This window comes from Schistocerca americana, chromosome 3 (assembly GCF_021461395.2).
Source record: "Schistocerca americana isolate TAMUIC-IGC-003095 chromosome 3, iqSchAmer2.1, whole genome shotgun sequence".
NCBI lineage: Eukaryota > Metazoa > Arthropoda > Insecta > Orthoptera > Acrididae > Schistocerca > Schistocerca americana.
This window is the reverse complement of record NC_060121.1, coordinates 795026276-795046823: the sequence shown is the minus strand read 5'-3', so window position 1 is coordinate 795046823 and position 20548 is coordinate 795026276. Positions and strand designations below refer to the sequence as shown.

Here is a 20548-nt window from a genome sequence, read left to right as displayed (position 1 = left end):
TTAATATAGAAAAGTATATATTTTAACAATCCTTAAAATACATATTTGTTAAGAAAAACACATCACAGATATACATTTTATGTATTTCACATTTTGCTACTTGCTTCCTGGCTTCTATCTGGGCAACATTACCACTGGTACGAAGTTTAATAATTTGTACTGTCTTAATAAAAGCTTCACAGCCTTCACATAATGGAATAAAATAAATTTCAAATTGAGATAGAGAGCCTACAATACATAAATAGTTTGCTGTATTTCATAAATATACTGTGAGAAAATGTAAATCTTTTAGTTCAGCTGCCTGGCAAAAAACACATTTCATCTGAATTCTCTAACTTCCTCTTACCACAATAGCATTTTTCAAACATACATTAAAAATGGAAACCCAAAGTCAGATTTACAGGTACACAAAACAGAAATGGGTTCAATATAAATATAAAATAAATTGATTACATTGGTCAACATTTAATTGCAATTCTGAAAGACATTTAATACAATTTTTCGAGAGCGTATTGGCTGAAAAAGGATTTGAACATCCCTCAAAAATCAAACACATAAGAGCACAAAAAGTTTCTCATCTGGCTCTCACTCTCAGACATTTCCACTGATACTGTAACCTGAATTACTGTTAAAACATTACATGTACATGGCAAAAACTCCAATATTGCATCTTTTAAAGGAATAAATGAGTATTTCCTAATAGTAACACCGATCTTGCAGTAAACCTAAGTCTTTGCATACAACCGAGTTAATTTATTCATTCCCCTCCCATTAAGTAAAACATTATCTAGAAAACAATGAAGACAGATTTGAATGCTACGAAAACTGGAGAGCATACATACGAAGAGAAATTACACACAGGCTGAAGTATTTATCGAACTATCTAATATTCTTTGTAAGTTATCACAAGCCAAAAGAATTATCAAAAGTAAGGTCTGTCAACATACATGAGCAACCACAGAATTTATTTACATATGGAAAGTACTCAATAATTCAGATTACGGTAAGGACAGCTATGAGAAAAGGAGTGTGGCTACAGTTCCCACATACCAGGCCAGTAGGGCCTCTCAGTACTGGATGCAAACCTTGACCTGTAGCATAATGATGTGGTGCATGACGTATGTGCAGACAGAAATAAAACACTACAGTGACTTTTTCTTTCAATATTTCCTATTGGAATGTAAGTTCTGGTGTCTTATCACACTGCCCTTACATCTCGGTTAAATTGTAAAACTTAGTTGAAAAGCCAAGAAATGTGGTCTTATGAGATAAACTACAATTCTTCTTATACTGAGTATTTTACACATTGGATATTGATGATGACATGGATCGACACAAACAGATCATTTCAGACAACTTCAGTATTTCAAAGATACCAAATGCACGGGTCATTTCTATCAATGCAAATATGACTATGCTCATCCAACACACAAAAATACAATTCTGACAGCTTAAAATTATCTAGTTTTCCCTGAAGGAGTGTACAAGAGTAGATATCAGACAACCATATTGCACAACACAAATCAAATGCACACACTGCCAAATTTTTTATAAAAAGGATTTGTCATTAAAAGTGTTAACTCTGAGGCACATATCCATCAAATACAAACTGCTGTCTATTCATGCTACTGGCATATGTGGTCCCCACAGAATTGACCCATTTCTGCAGTTTCAGAGTATGCTGTCATAATGTAAAATTTGTGTCAATGGATATATTCCGATTAAACTTAATTTTAAGACTGGCGGGTTGGAGTTGTGGACAGCAGTGTTGGTTGTGCACAGCCATTTATGCTTTACAAGGCAATATATGAAACCTGCATTACAGGCAACACAGCAAGCACTAGGCACTCAACTACTATTGGATGGCAGACGGCCAGTACCACTTGACTCGCTGGAATGTCAAACACAAAATAATTTTAATCAGAATACAACAATACTGCCAGTCTTCTTTACAATCAGGACAAATCTAATGCACCTTCTGCATGCAAGGAGAATAGCAACAGACATACTGTGAATATTCTACAAAGGAAGGAAAGTGTTGCCTGTGAGAGGGTGTTTTGACAAGTGTTCAACACCAGACAATCACAGAAATCATCTTACAATATGCAAAATTTAATCAGAAAGTCAGATTGATTGTGAGGCACTGCAATTTCAAAATATAAAGAAATTGAAGCAATTTGCTACTGTTTCATCACCCATCAAAGAACACCAGTGCAACAGAACTAAGGGAAGGACTGTATACACCAATGGCAACACAATTTTTTTTTTTTTTTGTCAAACAGTTATCAGCTGAAAAAAAGAGATATTTGTGCTCTTATTTCCAAATAAATAAAACAAAACAATCATGATAAAGTAATTCTTACTTTCAGTAGGCCTAACAAAAAATCTTTAAAAAGCCATCTCACATTTCAACAATTATAAATAACATTCCATTCCAAAAATTGGTTTCCTGCATGAAAAAATTAAGTGCCTTAAAGACAGACTATAAGAATAGTAACCTCAAAAGAAGTATTTATGTTATTTCCCTTCTGGTTATAGCTTCTACAGTAAAATTCTGGGAAAAATGTCAGATTTTACGAAACATACATGTTCATCCTCGTAAATAAACTACCACGATACAAGTTTTGTACATGAGTACCATTCAGTACCAAAACTGAACTGATTGCTCCTCAGTGACTGTCACATTATAAAATTCAGTTACACATTACTATTAAATTACATGTCCAAAAAAAATAAATTCATTGAAAATAGAGAGCTCTGAGAAAAAGGCTTCCAAAACGCAGAGATGTAGAGTAACATGTCACTCGCTGGTTGCTTCTCTTATATACCAAACAAACATTACATACAGATAATGGAGAAGGATATTAAAATTTTGAAGGACAGGCAGCATCATAAGCTTATCTGAATATCTATTTCACACAGGATTTCTAACAGAACAGTGAAGCAGTAATTGCAATGCAAATGAGATATCAGATTGAAAATTAATCACTCTGAAACAAGTGCGCATTTCAATTTTTTGCAAATGTCCTAAATTTAATGCCTGCTTCATTGATATAATCAATGATCACCAATTTACTTCTCCAGAGCTCTCCCTCTAATGTTAACAAGTAAGTTAGAAAAGTTGTGCAGGTAACTAATTGTTCAGCAGGTCATTCAGAAGAGCACACCTACATATGTCAGAGCTGAGTTTTCACAGCTGAAGACTGATCTTCATTTTGTTGACTTTCTTCCTCTACATTTCTTGCTGCATATAAAGGCATCCCCATAAACCTGGGTATATCATTTTTCACACTTGTTGATGATGATCTTTTGTTTAATGGAACACTTCTGTTTATATTTAAATCTCTGTATTTAAACAGTCCTTCACCAGGTAAGTTGCGCATTAAAGCATATAAATACCTATACGTCACAAACCACATAAGAATTGCTATAGCACCGCTAATGAACTTTTCAATCATTATATGGTAATAAAGAATTGTGCTCACCAACATAATGTCCCACAAGACACTTAAGGTAGTCATTCCAATAAATAAGGAACGTATATAGGGCGTAAATTTTTGGTACGACTCTTTCAAACGCAGGAACTCAACTTCTGTCAACAACCTCAATGGGCTATTGCTAACAGACGCATCACTGTTGCTTCTTGCGTGTTCTTCATTCCGTATCAAGTCGCGTATTCCTTCCCATCCTATTATAGCTCTCGCTTCTTCAATCAACACGAGATTGCTATAAATCAATATAAATGCATGCCCTGATAAATCAAACCCATACCAGCTTCCACCTGCTCCCAGGCATACTGATTTCGAGCTGTGTTTCTTTGGGTTGCACCTTCCATAATTTGATTCTATGTAACTGAACGTATTAACCCAAAAAAACCAACAGCACGTGGATATACCAAGTCTCATTAAGTGTTTCAGGACAAGCTCACGCTTACCACAGCAATAAGTGTAACTTGTCAAAATTAGAAATGGAAAAGCTACGAGGAGCGTCCATCCCCAACCGAGTTTCACGAAATAAACATTAAACACATTCGCAGAACTTGAAAAGTATGAGCGTGGAAAAGGTAATATATCTGCTATGAGTGAAAGGAGAAATAAACAACCACCATACACAGCCACCTTAATGCTTGTATCTACAAACAAAGTCTTCCTGCAGACATGAAGCACCATCATCAGTAGGACGTTGCATATCGACGACGGCTCTGGTAGAGGCTTCCTTCCCTTTGCTTCAAAGGAATAACTTTCCTGAGGCCTGAAGTTAAGTCTCGACCCTGCATTTTGATGCAACGGGCGCCTTCTCGTTGCCATGATCGAATATTACATAGCTACATGATACTGCAATGTTATAAGTACAACCAAAGATATTTTCCAAACATTAGTCCGTGCAAAGCAAGGATGTTAAACCTCCCTCTTCGTTCAAAGTTTTTATATCACAGATAGACTCCATAGAGTAAAAATCTCTGGAGTGGGCATTGCGTTCTGCGCACGTTGTCAACATTAAACCAGGATTATCACGTGTTTTCGGGACTTCACTGTGCGTGCGTGCTTTCTGCAGCGTTTGAAGTTTATAATATCAAGAGTTTTTGTTGTGTTTCACCGTTTGTTGATAGTGTAATAGCGATGGTGAATTACTGTTGTTGCTACGGATGCAAAGAAAAATATGTGAAAGGAGAGGTAGTAGCTTCTCATGGGTACATACCATGTAGCTCTAATTATAGTTATCATATTAGTAAGAGACATGTATATGTTTAAAAATTTCGAGACGCATTATAATTAAGGCTTGATTCTGTAGACCTTTCTTTCTCCGATTTTATGACTATATAATAGATATTACCGCTCGTACAGAAGCTTACAAACAATCGATTCCTCTCGTAAATTTGCTAGTGGAACAGGAAAGGGAATGGTTAGTTGTTTCAGCAAATACTATCCTCCACGCATTTATCAGTGACTTGTCGATTATGTATATAGATTACTCAGTCTTCTAATTATTTAATAAACTGAGAGCAAGAACGTAAAATGCGTTAAATAAATACTTCAAAGTGTCACCAGTAAGAAAAATTGTGCTTTAGGTCGCAAAAACGAGAAAATAAATGCGCAGAAATACCAGAAAAAAGGACGAATTAGCAGGGATATAATCTCTGATGTGTGGCAAATTCGGTGTTTTTCGGACACATGCAGGAGTACTAGCGCACTGTCAAGTCATTTTGCAAGACTATCACTGCAAAAATGTATGTCACGCTCTGTAATACTATATCATACCGAAAACTACCGAAAATTGAGTGCATCTGAACTGTGACACTTATCGCAAAGAAGCAGGATGTAATATCACTTGCCCTTAAAAGTTACGTAGCTGGTTTATTCCCGGTATCAAATGGATACTGTTAAAATGTCTGCGCAACATATATAAATAATCCACGATACGTTCGAAAGGAATCCGTCTGTACTAGGGATGTAGTGACATTGTAAATATACAGGGCGCTATACGGACAAACACACGACGTCCCGAGAACACGTGACCAGGCCGGCAGTGTATGTTGACAACACAAAATCTGTTCTGCGCATGTGAATGCTCACTCCAGAGATATTTACTCTATGATAGACACTTCCGGGTTCAATTAAATTCCACTCAATGCCGAAAAAAGTACCCAAGAATAGAAGACATTCCGTCAGAACTATTGACAGCCTCGAGACTCTTCCATGTGCAAGATGTATAAGGCGTGCGAAATACCCCCAGACTTCAAAACGAATGTAATAATTCCAATTCCAAAGAAAGCAAGTGCTCACAGGTGTGGATATTACCAAACTATCAGACAAATGAGACATGGTTGCCAAATATTAACACGAATTTCTTACAGAAAATGGAAAAACTGGTAGAAGGAGACCTCGAGGAAGATCAGTTTGAATTGCGGAGGAATGTAGGAATACAGGAGGCAATACTGCGCCTACGACTGCTCTTAGAAGATAGGTTAAGGGAAGACAAGTCTACGTTTATAGCATCTGCAGACTTAGAGAAAGCTTTTGCCAATGTTGACTTGAATTCTCTGAAATTCTGAAGGTAGCAGCGGTAAAAATACAGGGATTGAAAGACAATTAGCAGCTTGTACAGGAACCAGACGACAGCTGTAAAAGCCAATGGGCATGAAAGGTAAGCAGTTGTTGAGAAGGGAGTGAGACAGGACTGTAGCCTATCCACAATGTTATTTCATCTGTACCCTTAATTGCCGTTCTAAGGATTGGAGTGTGGCATGTCAGATCCCTTAATCAGGCAGGTAGGTTAGAAAATTTTGAAAGGGAAATGGATAGGTTAAAGTGGGATGTAGAGCGAATTAGTGAGCTTTATTGCAGGAGGAGCAAGACTTCTGGTCAGGTGAATACATGGTTATAAATACAAGATCAAATAGGTGTTACGCAGGTGTAGGTTTAATAACGAATCTAAAAAAATAGGAATGCAGGTAAGCTACTATGAATAGCACAGTGAATGCATTATTGCAGCCAAGATAGACACAAATCCCACACCCGCCACGGTAGTACAAGTTTATAAGCCAACTAACAGTACAAATGATGAAGAAATGAATGACGAGATAAAAGAAATTATTCGGATAGTTAAGGGAGATGAAAATTTAATATTCATGTGGACTGTAATTCGACAGTAGGAAATGGAAGACAAGCAAAAATAGTAAATGAATGTGGACAGGGGGAAAGGGCTGAAAGAGCAAATCACCTCGTAGAATTTTGCACAAAGCATAATTTAATCATCGCTAACACTTGGTTTAAGAATCATGAAAGGAGATTCTTATTGACAAAAATGTGAAAAACATCGCAACATATGGAAAATGGAAGAGTTTGCGGCATTGTGGACCGTTTTAATCTCATTTTCCACAGTGATGGGATAGAAAATGTCTCAGTGTTCCATTTCGAAGAAACCAAGAGCATTGATTCTTCATATTGTAGTGATGAAAGCAATCGTTATTTCTGTGCTGGCCATCCATGGAAGCACAAAGCATAATTTAATCATCGCTAGCACTTGGTTTAAGAATCATGAAAGGAGATTCTTATTGACAAAAATGTGAAAGATATCGCAACATGTGGAAAATGGAAGAGTTTGCGGCACTGTGGACCGTTTTAATCTCATTTTCCTCAATGATGGGGTAGCAGATGTCTCAGTGTTCCATTTCGAAGTAATCAAGAGCATTGATTCTTCATATTGTAGTGATGAAAGCAATCGTTATTTCTGTGCTGGCCATCCGTGGAGGGCGTCTCCCACCAATATTCTTTTCATTTCAAACATGTGGTGACAGTCAATCATTATGTGGTAATGAATGGAATATCAGTGGACAGATGGAATGGAAAAGACACTGTCGATATGGGTGTTGTACTGTAATAAGCACCACAGTTGATATTACAAACAATTTTAGCAATTTTATCAGCTTTCTCCGTAATTTCAGTGTCAACCAGTGACACAATTTCCGTATTGTCAGTAAACCACCCCTCCACCACTTTGCGAGTATCAAACAATCAATTGCGAATGTCGGTAGATGACTGTGCAGTATGTACATTGATGGTTAATTCTCGAACACATGCACCAAAGTATATGAGACAGCGTCCTTTACCGGTGCAGTCAGGTTATCTATATATTTCTAGCACTTCGAACATAGTGCAGAATTTACGATTACGATTGGTCATTTTTCCCTATGTGGATGGGAGTCATGGAGTATTCCTCCATTCATAGGACAAAGTTGGATATTGAAAGATCTCCCTGCATTGTTTTGACAAACCCTCCCTGAAACACTATTGTCGATTTATTTGCAATTGACTAAAGGTAGAAGGGTGCAACATCTACTACATTCCCCATCTCATGAAGGAACAGAGTGAGCTGAGTCAGTAACTGCTGTTCAGCGAAGACTGTTCTGCACCAGTATTACTCCTGGCACCCATCCAAATTTACAGGATCTCTCCACATGCGTGCATGTCAAGGAAGTAAGCACCCGTTATCGGTAGATAGGGGAATGTTATGATGATACAACAGACAGTTAAGAAGAAACATCTCATTTATGTATGATAAAGCTCCAAACAGATAGAGTTCGAAGCATTTTATGTAAATCAACTGTGCTATCAATTCTTAAGTATTGTTCTAGCGTGTGGCGTCAGTACCAAGAAGGTATTGGCTAGAGAGAAATGATAAGAGAACATTCACAAACGCACTCCTAAGGCTACATCGTTCTGCACTTAAAAACGCTATAATCTTTATGAGCCTGTTTCCGAAACATTAGTCTCATGGAATGCAACACTCTTAACACTCTGATGCAGAACATATATGTCTAACATCTGACATACACTCCTGGAAATGGAAAAAAGAACACATTGACACCGGTGTGTCAGACCCACCATACTTGCTCCGGACACTGCGAGAGGGCTGTACAAGCAATGATCACACGCACGGCACAGCGGACACACCAGGAACCGCGGTGTTGGCCGTCGAATGGCGCTAGCTGCGCAGCATTTGTGCACCGCCGCCGTCAGTGTCAGCCAGTTTGCCGTGGCATACGGAGCTCCATCGCAGTTTTTAACACTGGTAGCATGCCGCGACAGCGTGGACGTGAACCGTATGTGCAGTTGACGGACTTTGAACGAGGGCGTATAGTGGGCATGCGGGAGGCCGGGTGGACGTACCGCCGAATTGCTCAACACGTGGGGCGTGAGGTCTCCACAGTACATCGATGTTGTCGCCAGTGGTCGGCGGAAGGTGCACGTGCCCGTCGACCTGGGACCGGACCGCAGCGACGCACGGATGCACGCCAAGACCGTAGGATCCTACGCAGTGCCGTAGGGGACCGCACCGCCACTTCCCAGCAAATTAGGGACACTGTTGCTCCTGGGGTATCGGCGAGGACCATTCGCAACCGTCTCCATGAAGCTGGGCTACGGTCCCGCACACCGTTAGGCCGTCTTCCGCTCACGCCCCAACATCGTGCACCCGCCTCCAGTGGTGTCGCGACAGGCGTGAATGGAGGGACGAATGGAGACGTGTCGTCTTCAGCGATGAGAGTCGCTTCTGCCTTGGTGCCAATGATGGTCGTATGCGTGTTTGGCGCCGTGCAGGTGAGCGCCACAATCAGGACTGCATACGACCGAGGCACACAGGACCAACACCCGGCATCATGGTGTGGGGAGCGATCTCCTACACTGGCCGTACACCACTGGTGATCGTCGAGGGGACACTGAATAGTGCACGGTACATCCAAACCGTCATCGAACCCATCGTTCTACCATTCCTAGACCGGCAAGGGAACTTGCTGTTCCAACAGGACAATGCACGTCCGCATGTATCCCGTGCCACCCAACGTGCTCTAGAAGGTGTAAGTCAACTACCCTGGCCAGCAAGATCTCCGGATCCATCCCCCATTGAGCATGTTTGGGACTGGATGAAGCGTCGTCTCACGCGGTCTGCACGTCCAGCACGAACGCTGGTCCAACTGAGGCGCCAGTTGGAAATGGCATGGCAAGCCGTTCCACAGGACTACATCCAGCATCTCTACGATCGTCTCCATGGGAGAATAGCAGCCTGCATTGCTGCGAAAGGTGGATATACACTGTACTAGTGCCGACATTGTGCATGCTCTGTTGCCTGTGTCTATGTGCCTGTGGTTCTGTCAGTGTGATCATGTGATGTATCTGACCCCAGGAATGTGTCAATAAAGTTTCCCATTCCTGGGACAATGAATTCACGGTGTTCTTATTTCAATTTCCAGGAGTGTACATTCACTCTAAATGTTTTATATCCCATTCACTACAGTGACAAAGTTTAAGATGATAAGTCGACTTCTTTCTACAAAAAATAAAAACAATTTCTTTGTGATACGCGCACAATAGCCGCGCGGGGTAGCCGCCCGGTCTCGGGCGTCTTGTCACGGTTCGCGCGGCTCCCCCTGGAGGTTTGAGTCCTCCCTCGGACATGGGTGTGTGTGATATCCTTAGCGTAAGTTAGTTTAAATTAGATTAAGTAGTGTGTAAGCTTAGGGACTGATGACCTCAGCAGTTTGGTCCCATAAGACCTGACCACAAATTTCCAATTACATGCACAATAAACTTTCCAGAGTTGTATAGCGCCCAGTGCTCACAACTGAGTACCGTTCATAACTTACGTTGTGCTCCCATCCGTCCTATTAAATGATCACCAGCTATGGAAAATGCATTTTATGAGAAAAAAAAGACAAATGGAAATTTTTGGGAATTTGTGCTATGTTCCTATGGAACCAAACTGCTGAGGTTATCGGTCCCTAGGCTTACACACTACTTAATCTAACTTAAACTAATTTACGCCCAGGAAAACACACACCCCCACGCCCAAGGGAGGACTCGAACGTCCGATGAGGGGAGCCGTGTGAACCACGACAAGGAGCCTCTAACCACACGGCTACCCCATGTGGCAAAGAGAAATGCATAGCAGCCGTTTTTGACATGTGAAATTGCACACCATGTTGCACTAACTCCATAAACAGGACAATTGTAAGACAAATGTGCAAATGTACACACACACACACACACACACACACACACACACACACACATACACACACACACACACACACACACACAAAGTTTGCAGTACCTTACGTACTTCTGTCAGTGACTTTGGAGTTTAAAACATTTTATATAAAGCACTTGTGCTAACAATTCTGAAGTATGGCCTGGTGTTTGGTGTCCATATAAAGAAGATATCAGAAAGAGAGGAATGCTTGTGGAACATAAAGACATTCCAAAAGCTACATGGTTCTGTACTTAAACATGCTATATTGCTACAGCTGTGCAGCTCCTAACTTATGTTCTTGACCTATGCATCCAGTGTAGATGTATGTCAGATTTTGGACATACACGTCCTGCATCAAAGTATTAAGAGTGTTGCATTCCATGTGACTAATGTTTCAGAAACCACATCGCATAAACATTATAGCATTTTTAAGTGCAGAACGATGTAGCCTTAGGAGTGTGTGTATGAATGTTCTCTTATCATGTCTTTCTTGCCAATACCTTCATGGTACTGACGCCACACGCTAGAACAATACTTCAGAATTGATAGCACATCTGATTTACATAAAATGCTTCAAACTCCATCTGTTTGGAGCTCCATCATACATGACATGTTTCTTCTTAACTGTCTGTTGTATCATCATAACACTCCCCTATCTACTAATTACTGATAACGGGTGCTTACCTCCATGACATGCACGCATTTGGATGGGTGCCAGGAGTAATACTGGTGCAGAACAGTCTTCGCTGAACAGTAGTTACTGACTCAGCTCACTCTGTTCCTTCATGAGATGGGGAATGTAGTGGATGTAGCACCCTTCTACCTTTACTCAATTGCAAATCATGGAGGGTTTGTCAAAACAATGCAGGGAGATCTTTCAATATCCATGAATGCAGGAATACTCTGTGACTCCCATCCACATAGGGAAAGATGGCCAATCATTATCATAAATTCTGCACTATGTTCGAAATGCTAGAAATAATGACTGCATCGGTATAGGACGCTGTCTCATATACTTTGGTGCATTTGTTCGAGTATTAACCATCAATGTACATACTATATTACTGACATTTGCGATCTATTATATGATACTCGCAAAGTGGTGGAGGGGTGGTTTACCGACGATACAGAAATTGTGTCACTGGTTGGCGTTGAAATTACGGAAAAATCTGATGAAATTGCTAAAATTGATTGTAATGTCAACTGTGGTGCTTATTACAGCACAACACCCATATCGACAGTGTCTTTTTCATCCCATCTGTCCACTGATATTCCATTGATTACCACATAATGATTGACTGTCACCATATGTTTGAAATGGAAAGAAAATTGGTGAGAGACGCCTTCCACAGATGGCCAACACGGAAATACCGATTGCTTACATCACTACAATATGAAGAATCAATGCTCTTGATTTCTTCGAAATGGAACACTGAGACATCTGCTACCCCATCACTGTGTAAGATGAGATTAAAACGCTCCACCGTTCTGCAAAGTCTCCCATTTTCCATATGTTGCGATGTCTTCTACATTTTTGTCAATAAGAAACAACGCCTCTGTCTTTTATTTCAACTGTCCTGTGTGTTGTGAGGGCAGCATAGTTTACACCATGTGATGTCCACATTTCTGTGAGAGCCAACTGATCGAAAGATGTTAATGTCCGTTTAGCATCTAACACAGACTTCGAAGTCATGATAGGGAAACAAAATGTATGGCTGTGTACACAGCTGTAGCCACACAGTGTTTAGATGTGTTACAGCAGAGATAACAATGTATCAAACTGCCTATGAAACAACAACACATGAACCCTCTCCTTGTTACTGTTCGAATTTGAGATGGTGGCAAGAACTGCTGCTTATGAGGCCCATGAGAAAGACAGGATTGTGGCGCATGTGTCACAGAACATGACACTGCCGGTCATCTCCAGCAGAGTGCGAGCAACTATTTGAGATGAGTTTAATGATTCTCACAATGCGTTTAAATGAATGCAAGATCTCTACAGCATATGACAAAATTGAGACCATTAGTAGATACCTTTCCATTGCTATACTGACCTCCCATGGGCCCTGCACTGAGCTGAGTGTTTGGGAAGTAAGCTGGACAAGGCAACTAGTGTGACGTCACAAGTTCATTGTGGGACCCATATTTATCGTTTGCCGCAGCCTTTTGTCAATGATGCCATCACCATCATGTGACAAGCCACTCTTCCTCCTCTCACACTCTCCTTCCCCTGTCCTCTTCCTTTAGCCAGTCACAGTGTAGTATTAAAAAAGGCAGTCATTCAGTTGAAGTTCATAAAAAAGGCGCTAAGTTTGGAGTTATGTAGTATTTCCAAAGAATTTACGAAATCTTCATTTGAATTAACGGCATGTTCTAAGCTGATTGCATAAAATGGCATCATGTTACAAGGTATTTCCCTCTGAATAGTGTAAACACGTGACACACACACACACACACACACACACACACACACACACACACACACACTGCACAACATTCTACCTCTGTAGATACTGTACTGTCTAGTCATTAAATTTCACCTCACATGTGGGGACATAGTAGTTGCACATTTGCCTCATTATTATCTCCCTGATTTATGCAGTAAAGGAAACTTCCTATCTCTTTCTCTTTCCACCTCTGCCTCATCTTTAAATTACATTTCATATGTGTGTGTATACACATGGAAAAATATGTTCAATATTTTCGTATCTGTCTCGTCGTCAATGTAATCAGCGTATACGCTCTCTCTCTGTTACAATAATCAAGCAATGGCATTATATTACAGAGAGAATGAAAGGAAAAAATCACCAAACAAAAAATTCTATAGAATACATTTTTTTATAACAGTTTTTACTTTTTTGTGCAGTGAACTTCGACTTGCTGTCACACACAGTGGAAACTTAGGAATTTAATCATCGTCTTCAACATGTTTTGGAATAACATCTGTTACAAACAGTAGATTGTTACATATGGGTAAATGTTTGGGATACCTCGATTAGACAAGTAAGTTTTAACTGTTTGTTCAGCAAAACTTAATGGTGACCATTGATGTGGTCTGTGTAAATAGTTCTCAATACCTGACGAACACACAAAATATTGGTAGATTATTGTTTTGTGGCATTAGAACACACAAAACTTGTAAAATAGTTTATTAATTATCTTTGTCTCTTCTTTGCAGTTTTATCGATGTTTCTCATTGGCACAGTGTATTTAGAAGTATGTTTCCTGTTTGAATAGGAGAAATCCAGGACTGTGAATTTGGCTATGTATCATCTTTAAAATGATGTTTTGCAAAGCTTTTTCTCTTGATTATTTTCACCATTGAATACTTTGTTTTGAAGAACACATCATGTTACACAAAACCTCGAATTACAAAAGAGACTTCCGTTAAATGGACTTCAGGCTATACTTCTACAATACTACCGATTCAACCATGCATCTTGTTTATTAAACTGTCTTAACTTTAATTTAAAAAATTCTTGGAAATCTTCAAAGTTGATTTTTTACTGTAAGCTTTTGAAAAACGTTCAGAAGAATCTATTTCTTGTCACATTTTAATGGCGTTCCAAACGCGTATTTCACTATGCAGCAGGATGCGGTGTCAGCCATTCTCACACTACATATTAACAGCGCGACAATCAGAGCAAAATAGTACAGAGAGGGAGTCTGTACACGATTTTCTAAATAAAAACAATATAGCCGAAGTCTGGTTGAGAAAAACGTTGAAAGCTGCTAACAATATCTAAAAGTTTCATGTACCATAACATAGTAACAAGTAGGATCCATTTCCAAGAAAGTAACAACTCCACTGTACTTGTGCTACGACTGCTCATCAGTCATCACATTTCGATTTGTTAGCGTCAAGTTTATTCTCATGATGAACAAAGTACATAATGATTCGCCATTTGTGTCTGCTCCATGTACATACTTTCCTTGCCCTGCCATGTGCCTTCAGTGCAACGTAGTGCTGTTCAGGTTTGCAGTGGGTAGTTGTCCTAGTGTATTGGTTAATGAGTGCATCAGTGCTTGCTGTGAAAACTGATACAGAAAGATTGATTATACTCTGGAAACCTATAGGAATATCTGTCTTTCAACACTTGGAAATCAGGCATTTCATGAAGAAAACTTGACAAAAAGGAAGTATACTGTTATTATGACATACTGTTTGACAAAAACACAATCTTTTACAAACTAGCAATGTAGGCAGTGCTGCTTTCTGTCATCAAACCCCTTGGAAAAAGTAAGACATAATCCCACAAATGAACCACTTAAATTTCCGTATGTCTGGAAGGATGAGTCTGATAAGCTTTTTCTTTCCATTGCTGTGAACAGTTCTTGCAGAAAAGGGTGTGTATGGTGAACAGAGTACAATTGCATCTGCTTTGGGAATTTGAATAATCAAGTTGGAAAACTCTTCTCTGTATAAAAACTTGCATCCACACTGTTCAATCTCTTCAAAATATGCCTCTAAAGATTCTGAATAATCGTCCACAGTTCCAATCTCGCTCCATTCGATTACCATTTATCTGAACTACTCAAAACGCACTTTGTAGGAGGGCGTCAATTCACCTCCTGTCAAAACTGTTTCTCAATTTAAATAAACAATTCATTTCTTTAACAATTAGCATACACTGTTCCCTTGAGCATTATCTAGATACGTCACACAGAATGCGTTAGGCACTTCCATTTGTCAGTATGTGATGACCCATACAGCAGTGCACTGAGCGAAGTACTCTGCCACAGTCTGGATAAATGTCCCTCTTGCTTGTCTAGCGATTCACATTCTTCGTTATAGCATTAGTGGGGCTCCTCCCACCTCTCCTTGCAAACACCCTGTTGGTTTACCATAAATTGAATGGTTTAGTGGAAAAGTTGATGGAGTTCAATAGCTGTTGCCATGAATCCATATTTTGCTCTCTTCTGTTATACAATAAAGGCTTCAAGTCTTCGTTGTTCGAGAGGCCCTAAAGGCCTGCGGTTTAAATTCTGCAGATTTTTACGTCTGGTCCTGAATGGAGGGTACAGTACATCATACCATGAAGAACAGAAACCCTTTGTGGCTGTTCCAAACAACAGTTGGTAGAGCACTTGCCCGTGAAAGGCAAAGGTCCCGATTTCGAGTCTCGGTCCGGTACATAGTTTTAATCTGCCAGGAAGTTTCAAAGTTGAGACAGTCGTTCATTCCATCATCCTGGATACTTTTCATTGGAGCCTCAGAGCTTCAATAACGGATATGCCCTCTTGAGCGTGTATCACTGTCTCACACTTACGTGCCATGCTCTGTATAAGTCTATGGAGATCACCCTGTGGTATCCGTTCCCATTTTTAAATGAGAGTCAATGGGAATTATGTGGCGGAACAGGACGATCACGAACAAGTCTGTCAAGTACGTCCCACATATGCACAATGGGGTATAAGTCCGGACTCACTGCAGACCATTCTATTACTTTAATGTTCAGACTTTGCAAGAAGTCCCTGCTGACGCCACCATATGCGACCTGCCATTAGAAGGAATTCTGGGCCACCACCGTTTGCAGCAGCTGTCACATGGTCCAGCAGGATGTGTTCGATATAATGCCTGGTGATAAGGCGACCATGGACAAAATACATATGGCTATCAACATTGAAACCTCCTCACAATATCGCAGAACCTTGGAAAACTGCCGATTTCCTGGACAACATTCGCCAGGTACGTTCACCACAGGTCTCCGCACACGAACACAGCCATCACCTTGAGTCAGAAGATATCTGGACTCATTTGTGAATAACAGGTTTAGCCAGAGATGAAGTTGCCAGTTGACATGGGAACGGCGGAATTAAATGCGAGCGGTAAGATGTGTCAAGCAGGCTGGGTCGCGGGGTCCTTTCTCGCAACCTGTTCATTACTAATGTCTTATCGGACACAGCGTCTCCAGTGGCCCTTCTGAGATCGTTTTGCAGTGCTCTGGCTGTACCTACGACGCCATAACGCAGAGATGGTCAGATAGAAGTCTTCACGTGGAGTTGTAGTGCATTGGCGATCTTGTCCAGCTCACCATGCGTAGTGACTTGTCTCCCTGTGTCTTGTCCAGAACCTTTGGATGAGACAAGGAGAGGCATTAGCATCTGCAGCAACACGACCAAAAGTCTATCATTTTTGGATCAGATAATCGCTCTTACAAAATGTACTACATTAACATGTAGCATTTCATGTGCTTGGATGAATACAATGTCCACAATGACAACTGCCATTTGTGTATCTCACCAGAAAACACTGTGACACCGGTACTCACTTCCTTCTGAGGGGTCACCTGACACTGCAATGCATAACATAGCCAATAGATGGCGAACTGTTTTAGTTGTTGCCTACCCTGAAAGCGAAGCCATGCAATAAGACCACATGTAGCACTTGTATCAAAACAGATTTAACGAACCGGACGTTGGTACAATTGTTCCCTCTAACTCTTCTGAACAATGTATTAGGAAGCAAACACGGACAAAAAGTGAGCTTCTACCACAAGATGGCACCTTATGTGTTTTGAAGAGTTGAAACAAGGAATAAAATTAAGGAAGGGGAAATATTCAGACCACGTGTGCGAAAGAAAGGACAGGTCAGTTGGGTCAGGTCTTCATTTTGTAAGTCATGAGGTTCCTCTTCTTGCTAATTTCACTGATGATTACTCCTCTCCTTGTCGATTGTGGATTGTTTCATCCTTAGTATTATTTGATGATCGGTTGAACAAAGTCTATTAAGCACAATGGACTGAGATGCCACTACCAGTTTGTTGTATCCTTTGTAGAATGATATAGTCCAGCCAAGGAAGGAAAATGAGGGTAAGAGATTCGTGTAGTTGCAAATTTTTATACAGTGATAGGAAGGAGTGTCATGAACAACATACCAAAAATCCCCACCAGTGCGGTGTGAGCGTGGAGGTGGAGCGGCCTTGAAAAGTCACTTTTTTAAGTTTTTCTCGAATAACTCGAAAACCACAGCTTCTAGGGAAAATGTTTTTCGCGTTCGGGGGATGTAAACCTTACAGACTATTAAAAGTAGTTCGTATACCAGATACCACGCATTCATGTACATTGATTCGCCTCGATGGGCAACGAACTCACCACCTTCAGGCCGTGTGCACAGTTAGGTCCGACCTCCTACGACAGTCTCAAAATAACGAGTATGGAGGACATGAACGGGGAATACGGATATGTGGTGCTAGGTGGGAATATGGTTAATTGATTGACTGATGGAGGGGGATTATGAAACTAAACGGCGAGGTCATCGGGCCCGTGGGAATATGGGTCGGCCGATAGGCTGTAGTGTAACTTTTTCTCTGATAGCACAAATGTTTATGCGTAGCCCCGCAAATGATTTATATGGAAAAGACTCATTACGACTGCGAGGGACAGATTATCTCTGATTCGTGATATAAAAGCTTTGCGGATATAACGTGGAGTATTACGTGTACAATGGACTGACTACTTCTGATTTAGAATTTCGGAGAGTAGGATCGCAGTGGAAATGTAATTAGCAGCATTGTTATAAGCTGCCATCTTGAATACGGAATGAAATTTGATTAATTGTGATAACATTTCATCTCATACAAGAACGTGCATAAGGAATGTAGCTAGGAAAGTCATTTATGGAAAATTGTAATTTCGTAAATGGAGAGGGTACGTTCAATTCTTCGGTTATTTTAACTTTTCCCTTGTTTGTGGCTCGGAACATAATATGGTGTGTCGTAACTCGTAGGGAACGTTGTATCCTGGGAAATTAGTAGGGCCTGCACCACGGTCATTTATGCTCTATTTTAAGAGATTAAATTCTGGACTTTGTCGAAACTGATGCACAACTTGGACACTGATTCCTATGCTACAGACTGAGTACTTCATAGCACCCAAGACGGCTTCCCCACGGAATACGATTGTGCCTCTGATTATTTTAAGAATTTTCAGAGCAGACAATCGCAGGAAATCTGCAGAGCCACACAGATATTATCCGAAGATTTAACTTCGACGACGAGAGTCAGACAAAATATAATTATGAACTGTAACTTATAATAATTTTGTTTTGTAGTCTTAAGGATTCAAAATAGAAACAGAATATCTACGTGGAAGAGTGGGAGACGGTTGTGTAAAAAATATTGGGGAAGCGACTTCTCTTGCCTAAAAAGTTCCATTCCAGTAACTACATATTATTCAGCCACAATAATTTAATTTCAGTTTCAGAGGGGGACGGAAATTAAAAGGCGTGTCGACACAGTCCACGCAATTGTTGGAAAAACTGTGTTCGGGTGGCCCGTAGGTTAAGGCAACTGCCTAGCATCCAGAAGATCGCGGGTTGGAATCCTAGTCCAGAATATATTTTCACTCGTCGCCGCAGATACCGCATAAAGTCCCGATGCAGTTGACATCCCCTCTCCTCTTCCAATATACATTAAAAGCAGTGTTTTAATGGTATCAAATCGCTGCTTTCTGTTAAATGAAGTGGGTTAAGAACAAATATTAAATGTGTACACCAAATCTAAGCGCAGTAGAGCGTATTAAGGAATATATTGTGTTCTGGGATTGTGAAAGGATGGTGAGAGCGCGGTTAGAGGACATAAGCGCAAGAGAAGGCAGGTCGCTGGGTTGTGATCACACGCTTCCCTCCCTGATAGATCTGCAAACTGAAGAGCGAGCAGGTTCTTTCCTACTCCGTCTACACAACTACGTCACAGGATGTTTCACAAACTACGAGGGCAGTTCAATAAGTAATGCAACACATTTTTTTTCTGAAACAGGGGTTGTTTTATTCAGCACTGAAATACACCAGGTTATTCCCCAATCTTTTAGCTACACAACGCTATTTTTCAACGTAATCTCCATTCAATTCTATGGCCTTACGCCACCTTGAAATGAGGGCCTGTATGCCTGCACGGTACCATTCCACTGGTCGATGTCGGAGCCAACGTCGTACTGCATCAATAACTTCTTCATCATCCGCGTAGTGCCTCCCACGGATTGCGTCCTTCATTGGGCCAAACATATGGAAATCCGACGGTGCGAGATCGGGGCTGTAGGGTGCATGAGGAAGAACAGTCCACTGAAGTTTTGTGAGCTCCTGTCGGGTGCGAAGACTTGTGTGAGGTCTTGCGTTGTCATGAAGAAGGAGAAGTTCGTTCAGATTTTTGTGCCTACGAACACGCTGAAGTCGTTTCTTCAATTTCTGAAGAGTAGCACAATACACTTCAGAGTTGATCGTTTGACCATGGGGAAGGACATCGAACAGAATAACCCCTTCAGCGTCCCAGAAGACTGTAACCATGACTTTACCGGCTGAGGGTATGGCTTTAAACTTTTTCTTGGTAGGGGAGTGGGTGTGGCGCCACTCCATTGATTGCCGTTTTGTTTCAGGTTCGAAGTGATCAACCCATGTTTCATCGCCTGTAACAACCTTTGACAAGAAACTGTCACCCTCAGCCACATGACGAGCAAGCAATTCCGCACAGATGGTTCTCCTTTGCTCTTTATGGTGTTCGGTTAGACAACGAGGGACCCAGCGGGAACAAACCTTTGAATATCCCAACTGGTGAACAATTGTGACAGCACTACCAACAGAGATGTCAAGTTGAGCACTGAGTTGTTTGATGGTGATCCGTCGATCATCTCGAACGAGTGTGTTCGCACGCTCCGCCATTGCAGGAGTCACAGCTGTGCACGGCTGGCCCGCACGCGGGAGATCAGACAGTCTTGCTTGACCTTGCGGCGATGATGACACACGCTTTGCCCAACGACTCACCGTGCTTTTGTCCACTGCCAGATCACCGTAGACATTCTGCAAGCGCCTATGAATATCTGAGATGCCCTGGTTTTCCGCCAAAAGAAACTCGATCACTGCCTGTTGTTTGCAATGTACATCCGTTACAGACGCCATTTTAACAGCTCCGTACAGCGCTGCCACCTGTCGGAAGTCAATGAAACTATAGGAGACGAAGCGGGAATGTTTGAAAATATTCCACAAGAAATTTCCGGTTTTTTCAATCAAAATTGGCCGAGAAAAAAA

General features: G+C 41.0%; 1 protein-coding gene across 1 annotated transcript; it reads right to left on the bottom strand.

Moving 5' to 3' along the window:
* On the bottom strand, nucleotides 1-4366 carry LOC124605669 (acyl-coenzyme A diphosphatase FITM2). The gene has a single exon (XM_047137513.1). The coding sequence runs from the start codon at nucleotides 4305-4307 to the stop codon at nucleotides 3177-3179; it is 1131 nt and encodes a 376-aa protein (XP_046993469.1). The 5' UTR covers nucleotides 4308-4366; the 3' UTR covers nucleotides 1-3176.
* Nucleotides 4367-20548: the final 16182 nt, after the last annotated feature.